The sequence below is a fragment of the Channa argus genome, chromosome 5, assembly GCF_033026475.1.
Source record: "Channa argus isolate prfri chromosome 5, Channa argus male v1.0, whole genome shotgun sequence".
Lineage (NCBI taxonomy): Eukaryota > Metazoa > Chordata > Actinopteri > Anabantiformes > Channidae > Channa > Channa argus.
In genome coordinates this window covers 3,019,549-3,046,150 of record NC_090201.1, presented here as the reverse complement: position 1 = coordinate 3,046,150, position 26,602 = coordinate 3,019,549, and the positions used below count along the sequence as shown (strand labels likewise).

General features: G+C 38.6%; 1 protein-coding gene across 5 annotated transcripts in view; it reads right to left on the bottom strand.

The window, feature by feature from the left end:
• cadpsa (Ca2+-dependent activator protein for secretion a) overlaps positions 1–26,602 on the bottom strand; it is a 183,881-nt gene that overhangs the window by 24,183 nt on the left and 133,096 nt on the right. For 3 of the 5 annotated variants that reach the window (XM_067505309.1, XM_067505313.1, XM_067505310.1), the window contains 8 exons: positions 23,393–23,534; positions 21,435–21,575; positions 16,485–16,640; positions 15,507–15,654; positions 12,744–12,818; positions 12,346–12,429; positions 11,893–11,925; positions 9,251–9,358 (listed from right to left, as the gene is read on the bottom strand). In XM_067505309.1, the coding sequence (XP_067361410.1) occupies positions 9,251–9,358; positions 11,893–11,925; positions 12,346–12,429; positions 12,744–12,818; positions 15,507–15,654; positions 16,485–16,640; positions 21,435–21,575; positions 23,393–23,534 (887 nt within the window). The remainder of the gene's footprint in view (positions 1–9,250; positions 9,359–11,892; positions 11,926–12,345; positions 12,430–12,743; positions 12,819–15,506; positions 15,655–16,484; positions 16,641–21,434; positions 21,576–23,392; positions 23,535–26,602) is intronic. The other 2 variants (XM_067505311.1, XM_067505312.1) reach the window with 1 other exon arrangement.

Below are 26,602 nucleotides of genomic sequence, written 5' to 3'. Positions count from 1 at the left end.
TAAAAAGAGTGAGCTGGGAGGAGAAGCGGCGATTAAAAAGAGCTTTAACTTTCGTCACACAGAAGTGCAATTTTGCCACGCTTGTGAATCTGATAACTACCCAAGGTCAGCGGAAATACTTCAAATCAATCAATGAGCCACACTCCTAATCCCCTCCGGGCAAAGGCAGATTAAGTGTATAATTGACCTGTGTAATCCCTGTATCTGCAACTGCAGCCCTGGATGTGGGGGAGTGAGAGGGGTGGGCGGATGGCTCTATAGCACCATCTCTGTCTCCCCCCTGCTCTCTTTTTCCTGTTTCCTCCCAGCCTGGCTGGCATGTTTGTTGCCAGGGTTGGGTACGGGGGGAGTGTCAAGGGGCAGGGTGCTGGTGTATCAGTACAGGGTTGGATTTGGCTCAGACTAAATACATGGCTTTTTTTAATCAATGCGGCCAAGGCTATGTCGTGCTAAGTCAACCCCGCCTTCCAGCATATCAGTTAAGCACATCTGTTTTAATCTCTCTTCAGCCACTCTTTCAAGAACTAAGCAGAAAGGGAAGGGGAGGGGACCAAATTAATTTCTCCCTCTTCCCCCAACAAACACACACACACACACCTCATCATGCCTAACTAAACGACAAACTACTGTAGGAATTTTGAGCAATTTTCAATGTAAATGGCCAAGAGATAGCCATGTTCTATTTCCACTGTAGCTGCAAAGACAGCTCCTTGTTAGCCATCCTAAGATTGACAATTATCCTTTCGAATCTGTCCCAGAACCTTGCTGTCCTGAAATCTGCAAGAGAAGACAAAGTAATACCCCAAAATGATGCCAAGCGACAGAATTAATGATACCCTCTACCCACACCAATCGGCCACAACAAAACCAAGTAGTGGTTTTAAATTTAAAAAATTATGTGGTTTTTATAAAAATATTATGGGCTAATAAATGCTGATGCATCATTATGGTTTAAAATGGTAGTGGTTAAAAAGTGGTTAAAATCAGCTCCACCTTTACCAACAGTGATTGATGACGCTTATTTTTATTGATTATTGCACACATTTTGTGATAATTACCATACTCAGTATTGTTTAAAATGCATTTTTGCCTTAGTGAAGTACTTTTACCTTTATACTTTTAGGTTAAATGTAAATACTTAGTAATTTTACTTAAAGGATGCCTGACGTTGAACTTGCTTCTTCTGGTTGTAGTTTGATGTAAATGAATGCCATTAAACTTCCCTCGGACTTTCCTGTATTAAAATATCTCTCTACTTCTAGCTGAAAAATGTCTCCAGATGACATCACTTGAAGGGAACCTTCAGTTCAGATTATGTCATCTTCTAGTACTATGGAATCATGGTCAACCTTCTTTTCCAGAGTTCCCCCAAATGAAAAACTCCTCCAGGTGAGTTGAAAACAGAAGAAATGGAAGTAGGCAGACTGTGTTATATTACTGATATGGGCAGAGAATGTTAGGGTACTGTCCAGGATGACACCCAGACTCTTAAGCTGAGGGGAGGATAGGATGGTGGAGCAATCAATGTATACAGAGAACAATTGGTTTTGGAGAGCATGGATTTAGTTCCTACAAGAAAATTCTGTTTTATTGCTATTTAGTTTGAGAAATTTGTGTAAAAACAAATCCTTCATTTCCAACAAGCAGCCGGAAAGGGAGCGGGGAGGAGTGTGGTGGTGGTTTTGGTAGATAAGTAGAGCTGGGTGTCATCTGCATATCTGTGGAACTGTATATCTTTACTAAATATTAAACCAAGAGAGAGTATATATAAAATGAAGAGGAGGGGGCCAAAGACTTAGCCCTAGGGGACACCAGTGTAGACAGGGGCAGATTGAGATGTGTAGTTCTGGGTGTGGGCAGAGATGTATGAGGTGAACCAGTTGTGTACAGTGTCTGTGATGCCAATAGAAGGTAAACGGTTGAGGAGGACAGGGGTGAGAAATTGTGTCAAATGCTGCTGTGAGGCCGAGGAGGATGAGAATACTGAGTATACTGGAGTCTGCAGCTAACAGAAGATCGTTTGTGATTTTTACCAGGGCTGTCTCTGCACTATGAATGGGAAGGAAACCAGATTGCAATTGTTCATACAGATTATTGTTTGCAAGATGATTGAGCAGTAGCTGTTTTTTTTCCAGAATTATTTGAGAGAAATGGTAAATTTGTAATTGGCTGGAAGTTTTTAAAATTGGAAGGGTCTAAACCAGTGTGGGAGCAATAACCAGTTTGCAAGGAGGATGGGACATTACCTGAAGTAAAGGAGACGTGTCCAATGTTGGTGATAAAAGTAAACAATGAAGGGAGACAAACTTTAACTAGGGTTTTGGGATCAAGTGGGGATCAAGTGGGGATCAAGTGAAAAAGATTTGGGTTTATGGATGATACAGTGCCTCGAAAAGTATTAATACCCCTTGAAAATTTCATCATGTTATAACCACAAATGTAAATGTATTCTATTTAGATTCTATGTGATAGTCCAACACAAAGTGGTACATAATTGTAAAGTGAAAGGAAAAGGATAAATGCTTTTAAACATTTTTCTACAAATAAACATCTGAAAAGTGTGGCGTGCATTTGTATTCAGCAGTCATTTTGGTCTCATCTGACCAGAAGACCTTATTCCACATACTGTATTTGCTGTGTCCCCCACATGGCTTGTGGGGACATCTTATGTCTTTCTTTCAACCATGGGTTTCTTCTTGCCACTCTTCCACAAAGACCAGATTTGTGGAGTGAAAGACTAATAGTTATCCCGTGGACAGATTCTCCCACCTGTGTGTTGGATCTCTGCAGCTCCTTAAGAGTCACCATGGGCTGCTTGGCTCACTCTCTAATTAATGCTCTCCTTGTCCAGCCTGTCAGTTTAGGTGGATGGCCATGTCTTGGTAGGTTTGCAGTTGTACCACACTCTTTCTATTTTTCGAATTATAGATTGAATAGTGCTATCTATTAAAAAAAAAATCTAAAAATAAATATTTCTTGCACTTGCATCTCATGAAATGTTAACACTTTTCTGATAGAACTTTGCTTTGATGTTTTTGTCCTTGACACAGATTTTTGCTGCCTTATACCTCACATGTAAGTCGCTTTGGATAAAAGTATCCGCTAAATGACTAAATGTAAATGTAAATGTATGTGAGATGTTGCATATAACTTTTTTTATAACCTAACCCTGCTTCAAACATCTCAACAACAAGCCTGAGCTGTCTGGTGTGTTCCTTGGACTTCATGATGCTGTTTGTTCACTAATGTTCTCAAAAAAAGGTCTGAGGGATTCACAGAACAGATGCATTTATACTGAGATTAAATTACAGCCAGGTGTTTTTACTAATGAGGTGACTTCTGAAGGCAATTGAAAAAAAAAAGCATTCATCATTCTCCTTTCACTTCACTTCACAATGTACCGATTGTGTTAGGCTATCACATAAAATCACAATAAAATACTTGTGGTTGTGATGTGAAGAAAATGTGGGAAATTTGAAAGGGTATTAATACTTTTTCAAGGCACAGCAAATATATGGATATATATAATGGAAAAGAACAGGTAGGTTTTGGAAGTGAAAAGCGACATAAAACTATTACAAAAAGCAGAGGAAAACATATGTAATGCAAAAGAGTCTGGGGGTTTGAGAATGCTGTTGATAGTAGTATTAGCAGTATTAAGTATTAGCACCATAAACATGTCTTAGATTATGATTCATTTCTTAACACGATGTTTGTTTGACATTATCAACATTAGTGTCATAGAAAGCAAATTTGGACAAAGAAATAAAGAGACCATAGTGAAATGATTTGCTCACTGTGACTGATATTAGAAGGTGTCTTAAGATCCAGTAAGTGCATGATATAAACCCAGTTAAAATGGTAAAACGTAAAAGTAAAATAATAGAATAAATAAAAACATAAAGTCAGGCTTTTGGTCTCCCTGGAGGAAACCCCAGATTTTAAGTGGTGGATCATCTTCCGAACTACTGTAACTGGACCAGAAATACTTGGCCGTCCATCCTCAGATTTGGCGGGAATGTGTGAAATAAAGCATGCTTAAAGGACTTGATGTGTTGATGTGATTTTAAAATGTAATCTCTTTACAATCAGCTATTATGGACATGGAGTACTTGATGGAGGTTTTTCATTCTATGGCCCATTTAAAGATTTGAAGATTTTTAATCTCATCAACCAGCATAAAAATGTGCCCTGCTGGGTCACAAAAACATCATAAAAGGTCTTGAAAAAGTGAAATGGATTATATAAGGAAAATTATTTTCCATGTACTTTGTTGTCTTTACTTTGTATTTTTGTTCTGCTTGTTTTCTTGTTTAATTTTTTTGTCTTTTTATTATGAGAAAATAATAAAGTTCAAAGAAAGTGACTTCATTAGAGACTAACGAAACAGGTAGTCTCATCCCATTATCAGACTTTCCAAAAGCCAATAAAAGTTAATACCAGTACCAGTTAAAGCCACAGTATGCAACTTTTGTCTACACATTTTTTTTTTAATATATGCTTCATAACTTATCTTACTGTGGCTATTGACACCTTTCATGACCCAGACTTACAGAACAGCAGTGCATAGATATTCCTTTAAGGATTTTGAGTGAGGCTCGCCCATCTGATGAGTCAGAAAATGTCTATGTGCCCGACATATTCACGCTAAAGACTATTTTGGGTGTCCCACACTACAGCTAGCTTGATTGCCTAATATTGCCCATTGTACCTTTTAAAGAAAGGACCTAAGTAAATCCTATAAAACAATATTTCTATGTAGTGAGCCAACTCATAGAGAGCGTGTTTGGGACATAGGTTGTAATCCTCACTCAGAGAGATGGAAAAACACATAAATAAATGAAGTCTGAGCCCTACAAAGGGAGGGGAGGAGCTATTTAACAAAGCAAAGATTAAGAGGAGTCCTTACTGACCTCATTTTAAAAGGAAGACACCCTCAAAGCAAGCACACATAAGTACAGACCATTTACAGTACACATCTGCCCATGAAAACAAGTACCTATGAGTATCCTCAGATGCCTTACTGCCCCTAAATCGGCTGCATTGTTGAATAAAACAAGAGAGAAACGTGGATGCACAGACACTCAGTGAACTTTAGATGACTGGAATAAAGTCTTGAACACTCAAAGTTTGAGGTGTTTAGGTCCAGGGGTCTGACAACTGCAGATAGTGCAGGACAAACTACAAAAACTTGGCGAATGGATGTTCATTGGTGTCCCAACACTGACCAGTGGTCAACTGTCAATTTGTGTTTTACAGCCCTAAGGAGCTCTTAAATCTCTACTCCCTTATGTTATTTTTTTCTGTATCTTCTATTGTTTCCTTATGAGTATTTTCTAACTTTGTTTTAAATAAATGTAAGATATTGTTAAAGTTTTTTGCTCTTATACACATGTAGCACACAACAGGAATTAGTCCGTGTCAGACCCCGTCTCACTTATTGGAAATACTTTGCTTGATTTAAGTGAGTGGTGGTGCCTAGGTAGAGCATCAGGAGCATGATATGACACAAAAAGACCACTGTGAAAGTCACAGCACATCAAAGCAGTGCTGGTGATTGTAAATGGTGGGTTATGTATATAACCCTAGTTCCATGAAGAAGAGAAGTGAGCAAATCGTCTGATAGGAAATGTTAACATGCCCACTCACTTACTGTAAATTCTAACAATGTTAACAACATATGGGCTCAAGGGTCTTCCAGTCCAACTGCCTCGGATATTCTCCTACAGCTTCCCTGGGTAATGTCTACAGAAGTTCAGGGTTCCAATGCATGTGCTGGTTAAGCCTGTCACACACTTAGCAATTGTACAGCAGATTATAAATATGATTTGGTTGTGGTGACAGGTCAGACGCAGTTCAGCCTGGTCAGTGCCAGTCTGGCTCAGTCGCTCAGTCGGTTGGCAGAGAAAATCATTAAGTGTGTGCTGTGTAAAGATTCTAGTTTTTAGTCTTATGACTCAGTCAGTCATTCTAACCAAGATTTTTTTTTTTTTTTTACAAGTTTAAGATTTACAACCAACACAAGCAACCAGTGACATGAAAACTGAGGAAGACTTACAGCCACTATAGCTTTACCTGAAGCTGGCTTCATTTTATCTCTACGTAGCCGCTATAGTCTGCTTTGTCTTCGCCTTTCAACTAAGAAAGGTGCTTCGTTTTTTGTCCTTTTTTCTTTTACACATAAATTATACTGTTGTGTTGTCCACAGTTTACTCAGTAGTCTGGTGTGGGCTGCTCCCAGACATTAAACGACTAGAAATGTGTGATAGTTGGTGAACTGTCCAGTCTTTAAAAAACTTGGCTGCTCTTCAGTAGTTTCCCGAGCTTTAAGAGTGACTCATTTCTGATTTTAGAATGGTAGTTGTGTGATAGGGCCAGTTGAGGGACAATAGTTTTGAAACCCTGGCAGTATTTCTTTCCATTGACACTTCGAGATGTGACTGGAGGAGCCGGGGATTGAACCAACATTGGTGGGGATTGGTGGACAACCGCTCTACCTTCCTGCACCACACTCGCCCTACACAGATGTACAGATGTATTAAATTGTAAATTAAGCTATATGTGTGTTAGCTCATTAGCACACTCTTTATTCATACTGATTGGTTTTAAAGAATGGAACTGTGGTACTAAAGGCTTGCAGCTAAAAATGACATCGATTTTTGGTGCGTCAATCTTCAAACACATAAAAATACAATATAGAGATAAATCAATTTCAAGAGAATGAAGGCACAAGAAAAGCACAGCCGAGCTGCAAAGAGTAACACCTTCATTGGGCTCAGTGATGCCAAAGGACAAACTGACACAGGATGACAACTAAGAGAAACCAGGGTCAAACTATTCCCAGCAGAAATGCACTTGTGGTGGAAAAGAGGATACATGACAAAGCAATGGGTCAAGATTCAGCAGCAAACAGCAAACATCCAGCACTGGATACGTCTCTGTCACCCGCAGTCAGGACTAACACAGAGGAAGAACAGAGGAGACGGATTACACCTCAAGGCCTCGATCCAACACAATGGCATGGACAGATAGATGCAACTGTATACACACCCAGACTGTTCAGTCTGCAGACACTCAACCAGGAACATGCACACACAGTCAGGATGAAGGGGTGACGCTTCAGTTGCGATCAGACAGGTTGTAAACAAACCAACAGCTTGTTCACGTTGCTAACGAACCACAAATATGTTTGAGAAGTATAATTGTAACAAATTACATTCTCTATTAAAATAATCAGTATGTCAGTTAACATAAATGGCAAATTGCACAAATGTTGATGCTCAGCATATTAATAAAATAATCCCAGACATTTTTCTTTTACACCAAAATATCCAGTCTGGTTTATTAGAGTAACACTCATTAACTTCAGACACAAGATGTCCTCTGATCATACCCACATTTATGGGTATAACTGTAACTGATGACACCTGCCTCTGATAAAGCAATTTATATGCTGTCATACCGAATGTCAAACCGTCAATAGTGAGATTTAAAAGAAATGATCGTGTATTATCTTATCTAAATAAATGATTTTAAGAAAGAAAATACAAACTAAAGAAAAACCCCAGTACACTAATTGAAAGTGCTTTGGATAGAAGAAGGAAGTAATAAGAGGTAAAAACATTCCTCTCAAGTTTACAGAAGAACTTAATTTTCACTGAGATTCCGAGTTGGAAAAAACATGTTTGTGAAGATCGATGATTAACCACTAGTAATCTTTTATTCCAGATTACTGTACAGACAGTATCCTTGTCTCGTTGTAGGGTGTCCCCAACAAAATGTTTTAACTGAGGGGTTTAGGCAACCAGATCCAGAACCTGATACATCCTGTCTGGTGATAAGTTTAATCACTCGATGACAGTCTGAAAATTGTAGGGAAACAAAATACTTCTGAGGTAGTGATGGCAGAGAGTGATGCACAGACACTGTGATGTACGTTACTAGATCTGATTACACGTTTGTATGCTGTTGCTCACTTTGGTCTGACCAGCTGCCGCCTATCTGATATCTAATATATTACTGGGAATCTTTGAGACAACACACACAGGCTGTGGTCTGCATTTAAATGCCTTCAACAATTATGTAGCATCTTCATGCACACCTTATATCGTAACCTCACTTTACTGTAGCTTTAAGAATTTAGGAGTTTATCAAAGCGCTCTGTAGACTGGCATATTCCCGTTAGTGTACCCCAGCTCCTTCTTCTGTATGAGGCGTCTGGTGTGTGTTGCATTGTAAACCACATTAATGAGCTACCTTTGAAATGTTTCACTTCCCATCCATAACTCACTAACTTCCGCATGTTAAAATTCTTTGTAGCTGACAATAGGACCAGTTTGTAAGTCCTGAAAAAGAAATGTGGAGAATCTGTTGTATGTGGTGGGTGGCTGCCTGTAAACATGGAGCTAAGCCATCTTACAAAGTGATTTTTTTGTGCCTCCTTTTCAGTTGATTAACTGTTGCTTGCTGACTCAGAAGGAGAGAGCACCGCTAAGGATAATCCCTTCTCAGGATCGGTATACACTGCACACAAACACCATGAGACAAAAGGAGCGAGCAGCGAGGAGCAAAGAGAGCGGCGGCACACATATACAAGAGCTGGACCTTGAAAAGAGAAGCAGAGATTTATCCATTGAGAGCTGCAGTTCAATATGCCACTCATCTTGCTGCGGGGATTGTTTTAGCACATTTTGGATAGAAATCCTCCAGTTGACCTAAGAGGAGGCTCAGCTGCAGGGCTTAGAGATTTACTAATTGTTTTGGTGGCACTTGACCTCATCTACCATTATGGTGGTGAAACAGTGTCATGGGAATGTATTGCAAGTTGATTACAGCTTGAGTTGATTACAGTATGTTGACTATGGAGATGCACAGTGATCCATCAGCACAGTCAGATTCACTAAGTGACTCATAAACACCCAACACTGCATGAATCTGCATGAGATGTTGGCAGAATGACAGACAAAGGGTACAGGAGTCTTCAGTAGGAACTGACATCCACCCAGGGCCTAGGACCTGACTGAGGATTCAGACTGGCCCGTTGAGTTGTGTTGGTTCATACTGGGTCTAGTTTTACTGCCACAGTTCTAAGATCTGTGTGCCAATATGCCCAATATTCACAGAAGGTCAGTAGGTCAGAACAGTCACATCCGTTAACACAAGATGTAACTTTTCATTCTATAACATTGGAGCCTATGATACATAGTCCTCACATCGTGTAATGGAAGACAGGATGCCCTGTGTTACTTACATCAAATAATCTCTCTATGTACACCTCCTCGTTCACCTTCTCCCGCAGCATGTCCTGGGAATGACGAACAAACGTCACATATCCATCAGCCACATCCATCCCTGGCTTCTACAAGGCACAAGGAAAGAGTACAGTGACAGACAAATAGTTTTGAGTAAAATGTTTCAACCTCTTTTGGATATTCATTTAATTTATTATAATGATATGACATTTAATTATTTAGTCCTGTTGAATATTTACTTTGCACAATGTATATTTGCTTTAAGAAATACTGTATGTTCCTAGTAATTATTGCAGCCTGGGTGTTGACGGCAGGACTATTTGTGGACGCTGAAAACATATCACATGAGCATGGCCTGTTACAGCTGTTACTGTCACATGCTACACACACGTGTTCTTCTTACACAGTGAAAACTAGAACTCACATAATAAAAGTCAATTATATTAAGATATAAAAGTGAGATGGTTGCCTTTTTTTTCATATATTAACAGAACAGTAAATGAATGTTTTTGCATCTCCAAAGAAGTGTTTCATTTACAAAGATGCAGACTTGAGGCTTCAGGGCAGTCATGTTCCTCAGTCAGTTCTCATCAGAGACTGTGCTTGGCTGGAAACCAACCCTCACAGTCTGGGCATGTGCAAAGTGAACAGGGGCACTGGAGATACTCAGTTGGGTTTGATGGGGAGACCAGATTGTTAGAAGGCCTGCCATGCTCACATTTAAAATATTATATATAATATAATAATAAAATATATAATATTTAAAAGAACAATGCATTTGTAAGCAGCACTTTAGTTGTTTTTTGTACATCAACATATTTTAAGATTTCCAAGATAACACACTCTTAACCTTTTGGTCTCAGTGTCTTTCTTACACAGATTCCAAATGTGTGCGAAGAACTCATCACTATTACTGGTACTAAAGTTAGTTAACACATCTGCAATGATGCTTACAATGTGTAAATGAGTGCCTTTTTTACCAGGGAAACTCTAATTTTGTACATTAAGGACACAATTAGCATGCTGGGCTGGAAACTGCGACCTCTGCCAGCCTACACAGTGCCTCGTCACATTCACTGACAAGGCATTAATTTGAAATTTGGCATGTGGATCGGGCGAAGTGTTGGCAGCTAATACAATTCTGATGCAAGCGCGCACACACACACAAACACACCATTCTGACAGTCCAATGGGCATGTGTTGTACAACATGGACTCACAATGTATACCGCACAGAGCAAGACACAAGGCCTGGCTGGCTGTTAGTGTCTGGCCACATGCATTTGAATGGACATTTGGAGGGAGAAAACACAGAAACATTTGATGTTGAAATACAACAAGCAACACAATTTGGATTATAGTTCAACATGTGAAAGCATGGTCAAATATTTGTGCATGCACAGAAACACACAAAGTATGTATAACCAGGAAACAAAATGCCTTCATATTTCTGACCATAATGTGGACCAGACCATCGTGGTCAGAAATCTTTGGGAGTCTCTCAATTGAATTTCACTTGGTGATGTGAAAGGATTCAGAATTGATTTTTACGTCTTCTTATTTTTAAGTGGAAAACTGGGACTATTTTCAGGCTTCTGTCCCCAAAACAATGTGAGCAAAACCATTAGGTCATTAGGTGTTTTTATTTTGTTTACACCACTAAACCAAAACATTATGATTGACAGGTGAAGTGACATTGATTATCTAGTTACATTGACACCTGGAAGTGGGTGGGATATATTAGGCAACGTGACATCTTTTGGATATTAGGCGTGTTAAGTGTGAGGAATGGAACAACGCTGACAAGGGCCGAATTGTGATGCTAAATGATTGGATCAGGTCCTGCTGAAAATTGCAGCTCGTGCGGGATGTTGCACAAACCAAAAGTGGTCCACGGAAGGAAAACTAGTGAAAGGGCAACACTCTTGGTGCAGCCAAGGCTCATGGATACACTTGGGGAGCGAAAGCTGGCCCATGTAGTTTTAACAAGTCGAAGAGCTACTGTACGTATATGTCAAATTGATGCAGAAGTTTATGCGTGTTCCTATATGTAAAGGTCTCAGAATTTGCAATGCACAGTCGCCTAAATGTGTATTTAAATTTCCTTCTAAAATAAGACTCAGGTCATACACATTACAAGCGCTGATACTAATGAGTTTGTGTGCTTTTTGTGCCCTAGGTGGCATTGGGCTGAGCCAGAGAAAGGAACTATCTAAATCATTCCCTTAATAACTGGTATCTAGTGTCAATGTCCTGTGCTTTGTCACCCGTCCAACGACTCTGACTTTCTCCCTACAAACCTTTAACTTATACCAGTCATATCTATTAGGGTGCGTGATGTCACCAATTTCCCACACATCTCTCGCATATATTCTACGGCAGTCGTAATAGCTGAGCAACCAAACTCTAACTTTGTATGTGGTAATGATTGACTGATCACCTAATTAATTCAGACCAAGTTTAAGTAGCCCAACCCTAATCCTACGCCCAACATCTATGATGAAGCAAATACATTGTAAATAATGCATTTTGTGGCAAACAGGGTTGATTATTAGGATTATCAGGACATATTTTTTGCTATAGTGTCCATTTATAAAACAAACAAACAAATAAAAACGGGGAAATAAATTAATCTCACTTACAGGTACATCCACATACTTTGAGGCAGCTTTTACCTTGACATAAAGGAGAGAAAAAAAGAGTGAAAAAACTGTCCGGACTCCAGCGGTGGCACCACTTTTCAGAACAAAGGCTGCTGTGGTGAGACTGTACAGCCTGTAGTTTAGTGCCTGCTGAACTGGTAACAGTGACTCATGTGGTGATTTCAACTGCAAAAGTGCACTCACAAATTCAATAACCTGGCTTTTGTAATGCACTGAGAAGCCAGCTGAGTTGTTAAGCTATTTGGTGCTGAGGAAGGCTTTAACAAAGGTCAAACTGTATTAAAATTAGCATAAAAGATTAACACAGAGAACAAACAAAACAACATTTTAACATACAGCATGATTGAACTGCTATTAAACATATTTCAGTATTTCTATTGTTGTGATTGTTATTAGTATAATATGAGGAACTCTACAGGATGTTCTACTTACTGTGAAAGATAGGAATGAAGAGAAGAGTGTTCCCTCATCATATCTGGAAAGCTTGGCTAACACACTCTCTAGAATGACCACAAACTTAAGAAGAGAATTATTACAAGTCTTACCGTGGAGTTTTTGAATGAGAATTTCTATGCAACTACTGCAGTAGGTGAATATAATTTTTGCTGTGATGTGAATGTAGAGACACCAAGAGTAAAATGTATCTCTTAAAATGTTATGGAGCACAAGTAAGCTCAGCATTGCTGTCTAAATTGTATGCATGAATTTGCCTATTGGCATCTGTTTGTATTTAAGAAACAAATGAAAACCCAGGGGGCTTTGGGTGTGTTCCTGAGAAGTGCATTAAACATCTGTGGTGTAAATGTACAGTGTACTGTGCTGCTCTGTACCTTAGCTACGAGCAGAGTTATCATCTCCTTCACCGTCTCCTCAATGAGATTGTCAATTTGGGAATGGTACTGTCTCTACAGAGGAACAAAAAGACAATATGTCAGTCTTCACTCCACCATGAAGTGACAGGGGACATTAAAGGGAAACACTGGGCATCTGCATTTGCAGTGAATTAACATTTTACTACAGAACAGTTGTGTAGAAGGAGTGAGGTAATAATTTAGCTGATTACTAGAACATGATGCTGAGGGCTACAGTGCAAAGACATGGTTTTCAATCATCGCATCTTTTCCATTAGGGAAATTACAACAAAATCAAAATATTTTCTAAAAGATTATGTTATTTATATGCATTTTTCCAGAATTTGCTAAAAGTTAGCTTTCATTTGCAGTACTTTGGCAGGTCACAGGACATAAACTGTGACCTGTCACACAGTAACAGAACAATACAATACAACACTACAAACTACTCAGAAAAGATCAGACACAGTATACAAAGATAGGAGAACAGCACACACAGACATGAACACACACCGTATTTGGAAATATTGTATTTACAAATTAAAAGCAAGGATATTTATGAAAAAAGACAAACCTAAAAAAAAACTGTGGTTACAGAGCTGAACTGCTCCAGGCAAAGGGTTCAATTTGGCTTTAAAGTTACAAATTTGTTCAAATTTATTTATAAAGCACATTTACAATTACTCAATGAATACATTTAAACAACAGGCAACAACCTGTGGTAATACAGTAAATGCAAGGAAACACGCTGAAAACAGTTTGTATCATCTGGTAGAAGTGATCACAAGGTTTTAGAGAGAATTCTGACTGTTGAAATGCAACGTGATGGAAGGAGTTCAGTCTATTCTGATTGAACCCCTTCTGCTGAACTGAACATATTCTTGAGGGTGTTAGAAGGTTCTATGAGTCATGTAAGGTCACACCATTTCTAATCAAATGACTAAATGTTCAGTTAAATTATCAAATAGAGTGTTCCAGGGAGGACATTTTTGAAGGCCAACCCAAAAGTTAGCATCTTCCTGGTTACTGTGAGCAAAAACCAAAGGGTTTTTCCATTACAGTTTGGATTATTGTTGAAAATAAACTCTGTTAAAAACACAAATTGTGATAAATACACATACAAGCAAAAAGCTATTGCTAGGCTTTAAACAAACTACATCATAGACCCATGACTTCATCATCACAAAACTTCCAATTTATAATTTTATTTAGCGACTTACCTCTTCTACCAAGTCTTTCTTCTTATAAGTGACCTGGTATAACTAGTGATGGCGAGTAATAACTGAACGAGCTGTGGCAATTAAAATTGTGTTACTCTAACTCTCCAACAGAAGAAAAAAAAGTTGTATTGACTCAAAGCCTAAACATTAAGTTAGGCTACCTAATGCCAAAGTTTTTTATTTTAGATTTTTAATTTGGGTTTGATCGAATGAAATAGTTTAGGAGGAATTGCAATTCTTAAAACCGATTTCTATAATTTTTTTATTAATAAGCCTTTATGCGGCACCTTTACTGCATTGAGAGTCGTGGGTGCTACTACTGATGTGGGTATGTAGGCTTACAACATGTATGCATAGGGACTGACAGGAACATTTTGGCAGGGTCCAGAAAGTCTGGGAGCCCTGGAAAGTCTCAAAACAGAGCAGACAGAAACATGAGATTTTTTTGTGTGCATGTTCATGTTTTTATTTAAGTGGGGGCGGGGGGCTTATTAGGGTGCTCCGATTTTGGTTTGATACAATCTTTCAGTTTGGCTTATGTTTCGGAATTTTACTGTTGTTTAATATAGACACACACCATCATAACAGTTACGTTACAACTACAAGTACAGAAAAGGTAGGATTCAGTACTAATATAGTGTAAAATAGCAACAGAATTGAATTTAATTTTCTGTTTTGGTGTTTTTCCTTTTTACATATACCGTATAAGCCATTTTCAAATTTTATTTATTACATATTTGTTTTTTTTCTGTAGTGCTTTATAACCACTTTCCAGACTCGTTAGCTTCTCCCATGAATAAAAGCCCTGTTTGGAATGATTAGTGTAGCTAAAGAACTGCTGTCATGGAAACTCACAGGCAGCGTCACTGTGAGGAATCCTTTTGTTTAGCCTCATAGCAGCAACATAACAGTAAAGGACTTAGCAATGATTAATTCATTGTTAGTAATTGGTATCAGATTCTGCAAAATATGAGATCTCTCACTTCTACCCCATGTATATTCAATAGTATCTACACATATGCTAATGAAATCCAAACAATTCAAGTGGAGGAAGACAGATAGGGAAACTGATGACTAATTATACATTTGGGAACTGGAGGGTGAGATTTCAATTGAATTCATAGCCACACTTACCCAGTCTCTAACAAACTTTCACAAGACAGAGAGGAGGAGAAAAAAAAGCAGCAGAAAAGGAGAAAGAAAGAGGTGACATGGCACATGGAAAATTATGTGAACACTGCAAAAAACCGAGACACAAAGAAATAAAGACTGTTACTTGAGTAACAGAGTGGGAGAAATAGACTGACACCTACTACAGACAATCAAAATAAAAATAAAAAACTGTTCATTCTTGTCATTTTCATTTGCCACCAAATCGTACTGACCTTTAAATAATATAGGATATAAAAAGAATTTCAAATTGATACAGCAAACCCCTCATACAAAACAAACAGAAAAATTAACAAAAAAAACCAAAAAAAACCCCAAAAGAAATGGCAGCTGCTGTTTTACATTCCCCTACCTCCTGTCCCAGGTCCACGGCACACAGCTTGGCTGACTGGACCTTGGCATCCACCATGACGTTGAACATAGTGCAGATGGATTGTGCCACACGAAAGTCTGTGCTCCGGCTGCTCTTCTGAAGCTTGGCTTCGAATGCAGTCCTTGTCCTTTAGGGAATAACACAAACTTAGCAAGGATTAGTCCCCAAGTGCCCCAACACACACATTTAGAGAAAACACGGAAATAAGAGGTGTGTTTATACATATTGAATTACTTTACACAAAACTAAATTTTGTCTATTCAATAAATGTCTGTTTATTTGTTTTTAAGTTTGTACATTTTAAACCCTGAGGCTGCTAATGGCAAACTCATCGCTTGAAGCTTTGGCCCTGGAAACAGTTTTTTTTTTTTTTTTGTACATTTTTGATAACGATAACTGAAAACACAAGCTCTCAAACTTAAACAACAAATCTGTCCTTTCTTGATGCCCTTAGAGCAGCACACAACAACAAAAGGTTTTTTTATCAGAAGGCCGCCATCATTCGTCAGGTACCTCTAACACATATCTAATTGTCACAATCAGGATGTGTGATTATGGTTTGGTTAGATTCTGCAAAATGACTTGCTGAGGTTATGAAGTATTTGTCTATGATGGACGAGTCATACAGTAGTTGAAACAATAGTTTCAAACATACAGTGCATATACATACATTTTGGTTCTGAAAAGGAACCAACACTGGTTCAAGGTGGGAAATGAAATGCAGAATCTCTCTCATATTGCTTTTACTTCTTTGGCCTCGTCCCTACAAGGTTTTGTGGCTCTATAGCAACATGATGCTAAACACGGCCAGTCAATGACAGCTAAATAAAGTGAAGGCCACAATTTAGCATTTCGAAACAGGATGATACCACAGGTTTCTGTGTACTGAGATTTATGCTCAGAAAAGTTGCTACTCAGTGTAACTGCTATAAACTGTATATTTAAATGTGGTGTTACCTTTTTACACAGGATTCAATCATGTCACTGGACATCAGTTTCAGTCGGGTCTCCAGGTGTTTGCCAAACTCCTCCTCTGGCCAATGGAGGTCCCTAATGAAGGTCTGCAGAGCATCGAGCTTCCAGAAGAGATCCTCTGATGTTCCTGAGCCATTACTGCAGGACCACAGGTCAGAATTTAGGATTTTGAAGAGGAGAATGTTTTTGAACAAAAGTGCTTTTTTCTAGTTTACTGTGTAGATCAAATATTTTCATGTGTAAATTAGGGTGATTACAAAAAGTTTTAATTAAAAAGTATTTTTGTGAAACAAACAATTCAAATAATCTGCTCAGATGGATTTTTTTTACAGAGTGTAGCTTGACAGCGTGTGCCTCAGCATAGTCTGCACCGTGGGGAGGTAGGATCCATGCTAACATTTTTATACACACACTACGCTGTTAGTGAAGGTGAAAATTTATGCTGGCTCCATTTTAAACACCAAGTAATGTTACTGGGTTAGACTGTGTGAATGTGTGGGTGCAGGATACACATCTTTGTAGTGTATGTGTCAGTTAAAGCAGGACTGGCACAGGATGGTGATACAGGTAAAAAGAGGAGGAAAAACAAACTTGTTCTTTACTGGATATGTTCATGGTTCCCACTCATTTTAGAAAAGCATTATTCAGGGAATAAGAGGAATATTGTCAAAGGCCGTTTGAATGTGTTGCGAGACAGATTACAAATCTACAAATACAAATACACATTTTTATTTTTTTTTTTACCACTTCCCAAGACTAGGTGGAGCCTTTCAACAACAGCATTTCTAGGATGTGTGAGAACCTACTGGGGAGAGATGGGTTAACATTTAGGGGAAGAGAAGGACTGCTAGGACTTGGAGTACCAGCAACACTGCAGTTGGTGGAATCTCATTAGCATTAAGTCATAAAGAGCATTACTTCTTTAACCCAGTCCCAGCAGAATAAACCACAATGCAGAAAACACACACACACACACAAGGGAACCCTGCACAACCATTTTGGCTTAGAACAGAGTGGGAGGGTGAAACCAGGGCCAAGGTGCTACAACATCAGGTAAGTAGGGAAACGCTAGTGGTAAGATGTGAAAAGATGCAAGTTCATACAGCTATCACTGAGGTCAAGTCTCTATACTATAGTGAAAATGTGTGGATTTAGTTTAACCACACATATAATACAAAGTTGTTTTCTCATGGTTAATAATTAATCACTTCATAAACTACAGGATTGAACCATGATCACATTCACTCCTTTAGTTTATGAACAATTACTTTCAAAACTATTAATATCCTCATCAGCCTCAGTTGTAATTAAGGGTTTAGTGCTAATTAGTGCATGTTGTCACTGTGAGTATATTAGCATTTAGCTCAAAACACCATAGTATTTTAGTACAGCCTCACTGAGGGACCAGCATGGCTGTAGATGCTCAGTCCTATAAAACAGACAAGAACACATTTCCTGTCTCATTGTTATACCTTTGCATCTTTCCAATCTACACATACATTAAATACATCTCTAAGATTGACAGTGTTTTCACAGGCTCTTCCATAAATGTTAAATGGTAAATAAATAAATACATAAATGCATCCAAATACACCGTGAAACAGGTTGGTATGAACGTGGCTTTAAACCTCTATGAAACCCCAACAGTCCATTCTGATGTCCTATACTCCCTACTTTATGCAGATAGCCTGTCTGTTTCTCCCATTATTGAAAACTATGTATGTCATGTCTCTTATCATCTTGTCTTTGGGACGTAAATGTGTTACCATAGATAAAGTGAAGGTTAAAAATTGAGGTCTCTGTATTGCGTTTACCATAAGAATGTTAGCACTGTTATTTTTGACAGTGTATGAAAATCCCAGATGAGGCAACAGGGATGGATATGGTGTGGTGACAGCGTCACACTCTGCAGGATGCTGCAGCTTATGAGGAACTTTTACACCTCCAATCATTATTGTTGTCGCAGACAACGTTTCAATTAAGTTATTAAAGTGTGATTTGTCAGGTGTATATTAATATATGCAGGGAGCTTTAAATGATAGCACATGATCATATACATTACGAAAACCTTCACCGAACTCAGGCTACTGCACAATGTTCAAACAAAGAAATAATGTTTATTAACTATAACAATATATAAAAACTGTGTACTTATGTATGAATGCTGTGACCATGACTCTGGGGATGGGCACTCAGGTGGGCAACTCCGGCATAAATACTCCCAACTTGACTTGAACTGCTCCCTAATTGACTTCAGACTTGACTTGGTTTTATGCAAAATGACTTTGATGATATGAAGTAAAAGCCTCTCAATGATTTAAAATCAATACTTTGCAGCTTGAAAAAACTTCTAACCCATGACTCTACAAACGAGCCTATCTCCATGTTTATTTTGCTGTAAAATAACATTTCACAAGACCATTCAGTCTTAAATGGCCAGAAAGTTGGATGACCTGCGACACATAGGAATGAACCATTAAAAACCTTATTAGTTAATATTTGAATTCAAAAACAGAAAATTCTTATGTAAAAGACATGAAGTTGGAAATATTTCGCAGACTTCCAATTTGTGACTCTGTTCAAGTTAAATATGCTGATCACACTTTGTCTGAGGCTGTTGCAATTTTGTTTTATTGCTTTTAAAGCTCTGAGGGCAGTAAAATTAAATTGTCATTGACTTACTGAGCCCACAAACCACAAAAAAGTATGGAATTTTTGACTGAATTAATTTTAAGGCTAATGTGAGGTCACCAAATAGGCTTTTTAGCATCTAATTTCTGTCTATTGTCTATTCCCCTCTTTGAGTAAAACAGGATGGCTAATGCACACTTTTATACTTCAGAGTGGATGGAGTGGATTACCTCCTCCTGTACGACCTCCTCTACTATCTGGACTATCTGCTCTCTAGTCCAGGTAAATAGTACAGAACAGGACCAGGAGCAGAAAACACACTAACATGTTTAATATTTCTTACTTTGCCAGACAGCTTCCATAATGGTTGTACAATTATTTTACCTATTTTCATAGTGCCGTCACATCCTCTGGCAAAACTGTATCGGAAAACTGTCTGAGGATCTGAGAACAAGTAAAATTAATCATATTCTAAATGCAAAATTTAAACCTACTTTTACCAATTTTAATCCTGTTTTTTTGTTTTAGTTTTTATGTTTTGCGTTCAAAAAGTTTTATCCCTCCCTCCAATTTGATTGGCTTCAGCCCTTATTTATTTTTATTTTATTTAAAATATTTTTTTTAAATGTTGTATTTAATGTTAACAATTATTCTGTCCTAATTTCAACCTAGATGATTCCAGTATCATTATTATTATTATTATTATTATTATTATTATTATTATTATTATTATTATTATTATTATTATTATTATTATGAACCAGAAGTAAAAAATCAATTAAAAAAACTTTTATTGATCAGTTCGTGCAGGACATTTTTGTGATTGCTGTGGCATAAAATGCCTGATTCTGGGAAACAAAACACCTTTTCCTTAAAACTTGTAATGCATATTGCAATGTTTCTATGAAGTTTTAAATGCACGATCATGCAGAATTCACAGGGGTGGAATGGCGAAGGTTAAAAAGCGTCTTTAAAAATGTTTATTAATGCTGATCGGACAAAATAATTTAGTATTTCGAGTAGTATCTGTCTTCCTGTTCTTTTTGGGTGTGTTGTGTGTTAATGCTTTTTCTGTATTTTCTGTATCCTCATTATATGTATAAATCAAAATAAAACATATAAAAAAACACAACATAGTGCTAAAACAAATATACCCAATTAAAAGTACAATAAACCAAGTGATGTGCATAAATACACATGAATGTATTGTGCAGTATTTTTCTTATGTTTAAGAATGTGAATGTTATATATACAAATACTACTCACAGAAAGTTAGGGATATTTAAATTTGGGGTAAAATTTATAGAAAAGGTAAAGAGTTCATGCTACACTGATATTATATCATGAAAGTAGGTGTCATGGTCACAGTGTACTTCCTGGTTTTGGACTTTTATTTTGTGGCCCCTTCTCCTTACTTCCTGTCCCTAGTTCTTTTTGCCCAGCTTTGCCATCGTTGTCCCTCATGGTTTGCACCTGTTCCCTCCTCTATTTAAGTTCAGTTTTCCCTTCACTCCCATGCCAGATCCTTGTGGTCACTGCTGTTGTTGTTCCTGTCGTCGTCGTTGTTGATGTTGTTACCCTCACCGACCCCACAGTGGACTCTAGGTAAAAACTGAATGTGTGTTTCATGGAGTCTTGCATTTGGAACTCTTTTTTTCTCCTCGACTTTTGTTTTCTGTACCCTCCTATTAGGAGCGATTTCTGTTTACCCTTTTCAATCTGTCAATAGAAGCCCTTTAGTTTATCCCTCGCACTGTCTCGTCTCTTGGGTCCATCCCTAACCAAAATCGTGACAGTAGGGCAATTAAGTAGAAGCATGCAATGGTAATTTGTTTTCATCTGAAAGATTTTATTGAAACAAAAGCTAACACCAGTGGTGGGTCTACCACCACAAAAAATGCCAGTGTCTTAATAACTTGTCAATTATTAGGTGTCTTGGTCTCATGAAGTCAAAATGTGAATGGCATGATGAGAGAGAACTGTTTGAATACAAATTGTCATTGAACCAGAAGATTTAATGGCCGATTCGTTGATCAGACACTCGTGATTTTTGCAGTTCATTATGTTAGAGAACAGCATGTTATGCAGTAATTGCTGAAACACTGAAAAGTTGGACCTGTGCATTGAAAAGTTTAGAGAAGGTAAAATAAAGTCCACCTGTAAAGGTTCTAGTGTTTTTTAGGTGCATTCTGAAAACTTCTCGTGTGTGTGTGTATGGGTTATCCTCTTTGGGGTCATATGACCTAAATACCACGTCCATACCACATGTGTATGTCTAGGCTGTGTAATGAAGATACACACTCTGACTCTAGCTCATAATCAGATGTCATCCAGTTGGGTGGAGAAAAGCTGGGCATTTGTGGGAGGTTAACACTTGGCACTGTTAGATTTGTTACTTTGGGCATGTGGAGATTGACACTGGGCAGAGAGCTTGTTATACTCCTGTGAAGAGAAACAGGATAACAGGGAGACAGAAGAGAGAGATTCTACATCAAAGGTGATGCAAACGAATTACAAAAAGCAACAATCTGAAGAAAAAGTCATACTTTTTGATTTTGTTGTACACAAGCCCCAAATCTACAACTTCCTCAAAGCTCACTGCTGTAAAAAGATCCACTCCCTTCCCTTTTCCCTTAGCCCTATTGTCTAACAATAACTTTCTGTTGTCTGGTCAATTATTAGTGAAAATATACATTTTTAATTAACCTGATTAGTTTTAGTCTTGTGAGTGTTTAGTGTTATCTTTGGTGTCTTGTATTCTGCCAACAAGGTCTGAATTCTCTGTATTTCTTATGATGTTTCTCCTTTGACTGTAGATGGGGGGTCAGCGGGTCAATCAAGGAGAACAATTTGCATCATTAAGATTCCTTAGCAGCGGGAGGCTGCGGGCTACTGGGCTGAGGGAGGATCGATAAAGTAGCTGCAGTAGATCACATTCTATTAAATATAGTGCACTTACTGGAGGGATGAGTATGAGCACACATGGAAACACTTTGATGTGTGTAGAAATTGAGATAACTTGTCCTAAAGTGTTTTATTAGGCTTTATGAGGCTTTTTTTAGGCTGAGAAGGTTAAATGCCACATAATTGAGGGAGAAGAGGTGGTAGCTTTTATTAAAAAAAAATTATTGTTGATTTTCTCAGAAGTTAATGTTTTCCTCTGTCCAACTAATATTTTTATTCATAAATGCCTCCATGCTACTGAGCTGTGCCTGAAACATCCTTTATCTCTTTTTCATGGCCATGTCACTTCATTTCCCTCTGTATGAGGAAATGCATGGCACCTCCAGCTATGAAAGAATCCCAGTGGCACAGAGCAGTATTTGCAGTTCACTTATTTATCTGCAGTTGTAATATATCCATTCAAACACTATTTGTCTAGTGTCATTAGAAACCAACTGAATGCAACTGAAGCTTCCTTGTTCTGTCAAAATGTGTGAGGCAGATAACTGATCCAATGTAGAAAGGATGCAAGATCCATTCTTTATGTAACACAGTGGAGACATGTCGACCTTTCGCTTTAATAAATACATTTCATTTCAAACTTGTACTTAGTGTTCGCTCAGGTTTTCTTTTTATTAAGTTCGATTTTCTTTGAATATTTGAAAGTTTTAGTGTGAGAGACACACAAAAGAAAAACAGGTTGTTGCACTAATATTTACAGTACTGTATAAGTTTAGGCATTTCCAGAGAGCAAACTATTTGTTTGCTTCTGCATTAATCTGTGGCAGAAAACAAATATAATAAAAATACACAACAGCACACAGGGACATACAGACACATGTCAGACTCTACATCAGCTTTATATCCTGTAGTGTATTGTCCAAAACTACTGCAACACAGACCGAATGAGATCTTATGCTGATCATATTTAAAAAGTGTCTTATTTTGTTTTGACTTTCAAAGTCTGTTTTTTTTTTTAAATTTGCACTTTTTTTTTTGAAGACCCCAACAAATTCTCTTATTTGTTCCAACACGAGAATTTATGGGTCAACATCACCAATTGGTTTCTTTTTTTTCCGAGTTTGTGGAGTACGTGTTTATGAATTTTTGCCTACATTGCAATATCTTTCTGCTTCTACCTGAAGGACAGAGACTATATCATTTGAAGGGGTTTCAGTAGTTCAGACAGCGTCTTTTGAAGTATTCTGAAAAAACAAGACGACCAATACTATATGAACAAGATGACATCCTCTGAACTGAAAGTTAAATAGTTGCAGGCGAAGAAGATAAAGGTAAGATGATATAGGCATCCTTACTTGACAGGTTCCCAGGATTCCCTCTCAAAGCCTCTGTGTATAGATTGCGCAATGGAGGACTCCATCAGGTCGACATAACGCACCACCAGGGGGGCGTACAGGTCCTGCAGGTGTTTGTGGAACTTCCCATTGCACAGGTTATCTGAGGGAGACAGTATGGGAGAAAGTTTAGTCAGTGTCCCAGCTCAGCTTATTCCATTTGTACTTTACACATTTATTATGTTAACCTGGGTCTTTTACACTTTAATGGGTTTATGTGCTTGTTGGGTAACAAGCTAAATGTGAAGGGCAGAGCAGTGAGTAAGAGAAAAGCTCCTGCTGAACAATGACTGATGAGGTGTCTGTGACGAACACTGGCTCTTCAATAACAGGTTGGACACAACACATCCAGCTTTCAGCCTCTCTATACTGAAGGTCGGAGCGCCTGGGTATTTCTAAATTCTACCCGTCACACACATTTCCCCTAGTCTCCGCCGGCTCCCAACTGGTAAAAAGGCAGCACTGACAAAGACCACAGGAGATAAAATGGAGGCCAGTGTGTGCTAATGTGATGCCTCACGGCTCCATGCAGTGTGTCTGCTTTTCCTCTCCCTTTCCCTCTTTGTTTTTCTCTCCCCCTCTGAGCATGTGTGTGTTTGTGTTTGTGTGTGTTGGCACTGGAGTCAAGGTCGATGATACACAGTAGGTGCAATGTTTGTTGTGTTCCCTGATTGCCACTCTCCCAATTAGCCACTTGAGTGGCTGCTGTCCACTTAGATGTGTTGTGTCCAGGAGTGAGTTCGCAGGGCTTGCTGTGGCCCAGCTACCACTGCTTTAGACCTCATTAACTCCTCGAATGGCAGTCCGACTTTGGCGCCTGTCTAGTGCTAAGGCTATTTACTGCTATGTACAGTTAAGTGCACCGCTGTGGGGCAACATAGCAGATGACCTTCTGTTGAAAAGATGTCCCCATGATGATATGCGTTACTAAAGTGTGCGTTTGTTACACTGTGGGGGCCGTGGAGGTCTCTGCTGAAGCTAGTTTGAAACTGACGATACTGTGCTACATAGTGACCAAAGTGTGGGCTGATGCTTGGGTTTAAGGAGTCAGTGTCCCTGCATTGCATGCGTACAAATCAAGGGGGTATTCCAGTGATTTTATACATGAAGGCCAGTTCACTAAACCTGAGTGCTACTCATCCTGTTAATAGACTTGTTTATCTTCTGGCTCTGGGGGAGCTCAATTTAGCCTGAGCAAATAAACAGGATGTGAAGGGCTAACAAAAATGTTAATGGGCCATCATGGGAATTTTTTTTTTTTTAGCTTGATCCTTAGCCATGATATGTCAATCTGCTGCTACGTACTGTCTAAACAAGGAGTCTTCTAATAATAATAAAGTGTTTTATTTTCCTTATTGTTTTTTAACAAGGGAAGATGGAATTTTAAACACAACGTTGAAAGTGTAACATTAGTATACAATGCATGAAAACATCATATCGTGCGAGAAATATTCACTGTCCGCCTCATGTGAAATGCTCTGAACACTGCTAAAAAGTCTTCATGGGATGCAGTTTCCTATTTGAGTAACACAAACTACAATGTCCACTAGGAAGTAGACATAACCTTTTTTATTATTTTTTTTATTAAACTAAAACTTGGACTAATTTATTGTTGGTTTTGATCCTTTATAATCGATACTTACGACAGAAATAGAGGGCACTTAAATGGGCATCTTGGGGTTATGAAAGAAGGGTGATCAAATGAAACCTGTTGTTCAGTGAAAGAACTTACAAGAAGAAAGTATAAATGCTACATATGTTTTTAACAACATTTCTTGTTTGTATTTTTGTTATTTTTTTGTACTGCTCATATTGTAGAGATTGCAGATGAACTTCGGAGACAGACAGTAGAAATCTGTTTTAGTGGCATCACTGAACTATTTTCTTCTCGCTGTTAACTGTTGATTGGTGTAGCTATGGTCATTGCTATGCACTTCAATTGCGACTGTCGCACAACTGTGTGTACGCAGCAAATGAGAAGCTGATAAATTTGATGACTCGAACAAATGAGCATAACAAGCTATTTGCAGTTGCCTTTGTTCTGCTGAATGAGTGGACCACGCTCTGCCTTCTCCTTGACTCCCGACTGACACACTGAAAAGGGGGAAGCATTCCCCAAGGACAATTAGCACCCTGCAGAGTGAGTCCACATTGTGAAGAGTGGAGTGTATCCTTTACAGGACCACGGACAGCTCTACAGTGTTCCTGCAGGCAAGTGCATACAGTTCATTAGAGAGATGGCTGGCCTGCAGCAACCAGCATCAAGACCTGACCATTATCTTCACCAAGACACTCCCAGTCCTTTTTACACGCACTCGCACACATGCACACACTAATTTTCCTATTGACTAACATACACTTTGGAAATTTTACACTGACCTTAATCAACCTTATTCTGAGGTGTACAGCCAACAGCAGCTATAAATCATAATTTGAAACGATCATGTTTTCTTCTATAATAATAACAGCAGTTATATTTTGTGAAATGTTTTCTAAAGATACTTGCTTAAAAGAAGAGACACAAAATATAAAAACACTAAAGCCTAACAAGTAGAAGTAGAACACCAGATAAGTCATTAAAAGAAGTTGTAAAACAAATGATTTAGGAAGTTTTCTGAAGGTGGAGGGCAGGGTGGAACTGTAAAAAATGTGATTTGGGAAATGGTCTGCACTTATATAGAGCGCTTTTCTACCTATTGGCACTCAAAGCGCTTTACACTGCTTCTTATTCACCCATTCACACTCACAATCACACACACACTCACACACCGATGGGGGAGCTGCTATGCAGCTGGCCAACACTCACCGGGAGCAACTAAGTTGGGGTTCAGTGTCTTGCTCAAGGACACAGGAGCCGGGGATTGAACCAACAACTGTGAGATTGGTGGACAACCGCTCTACCTTCCTGCGCCACAGTCGCCCCGAAGAGTTCCAGATGGTTGGGGCAGCAAAAGAAAAGGCCCTTTCATCCCAGGTCTTGTGGTTGGTTCAGAATGGTTTGGAAAGGAAACTGGCATCAGCTAAATTAAGACTATGCTAGGAGCGAGGGAGTGGAGAAGGTCAGAAATGTTGAAGGAAGACTGGTTATGAGGGGACTTGTGAGTAATGAGAAGGCGTTTGAGTTGAAGGTGTTGTGATTGTTCTGTTTGCTTTTACTACGGTATTGGGGAC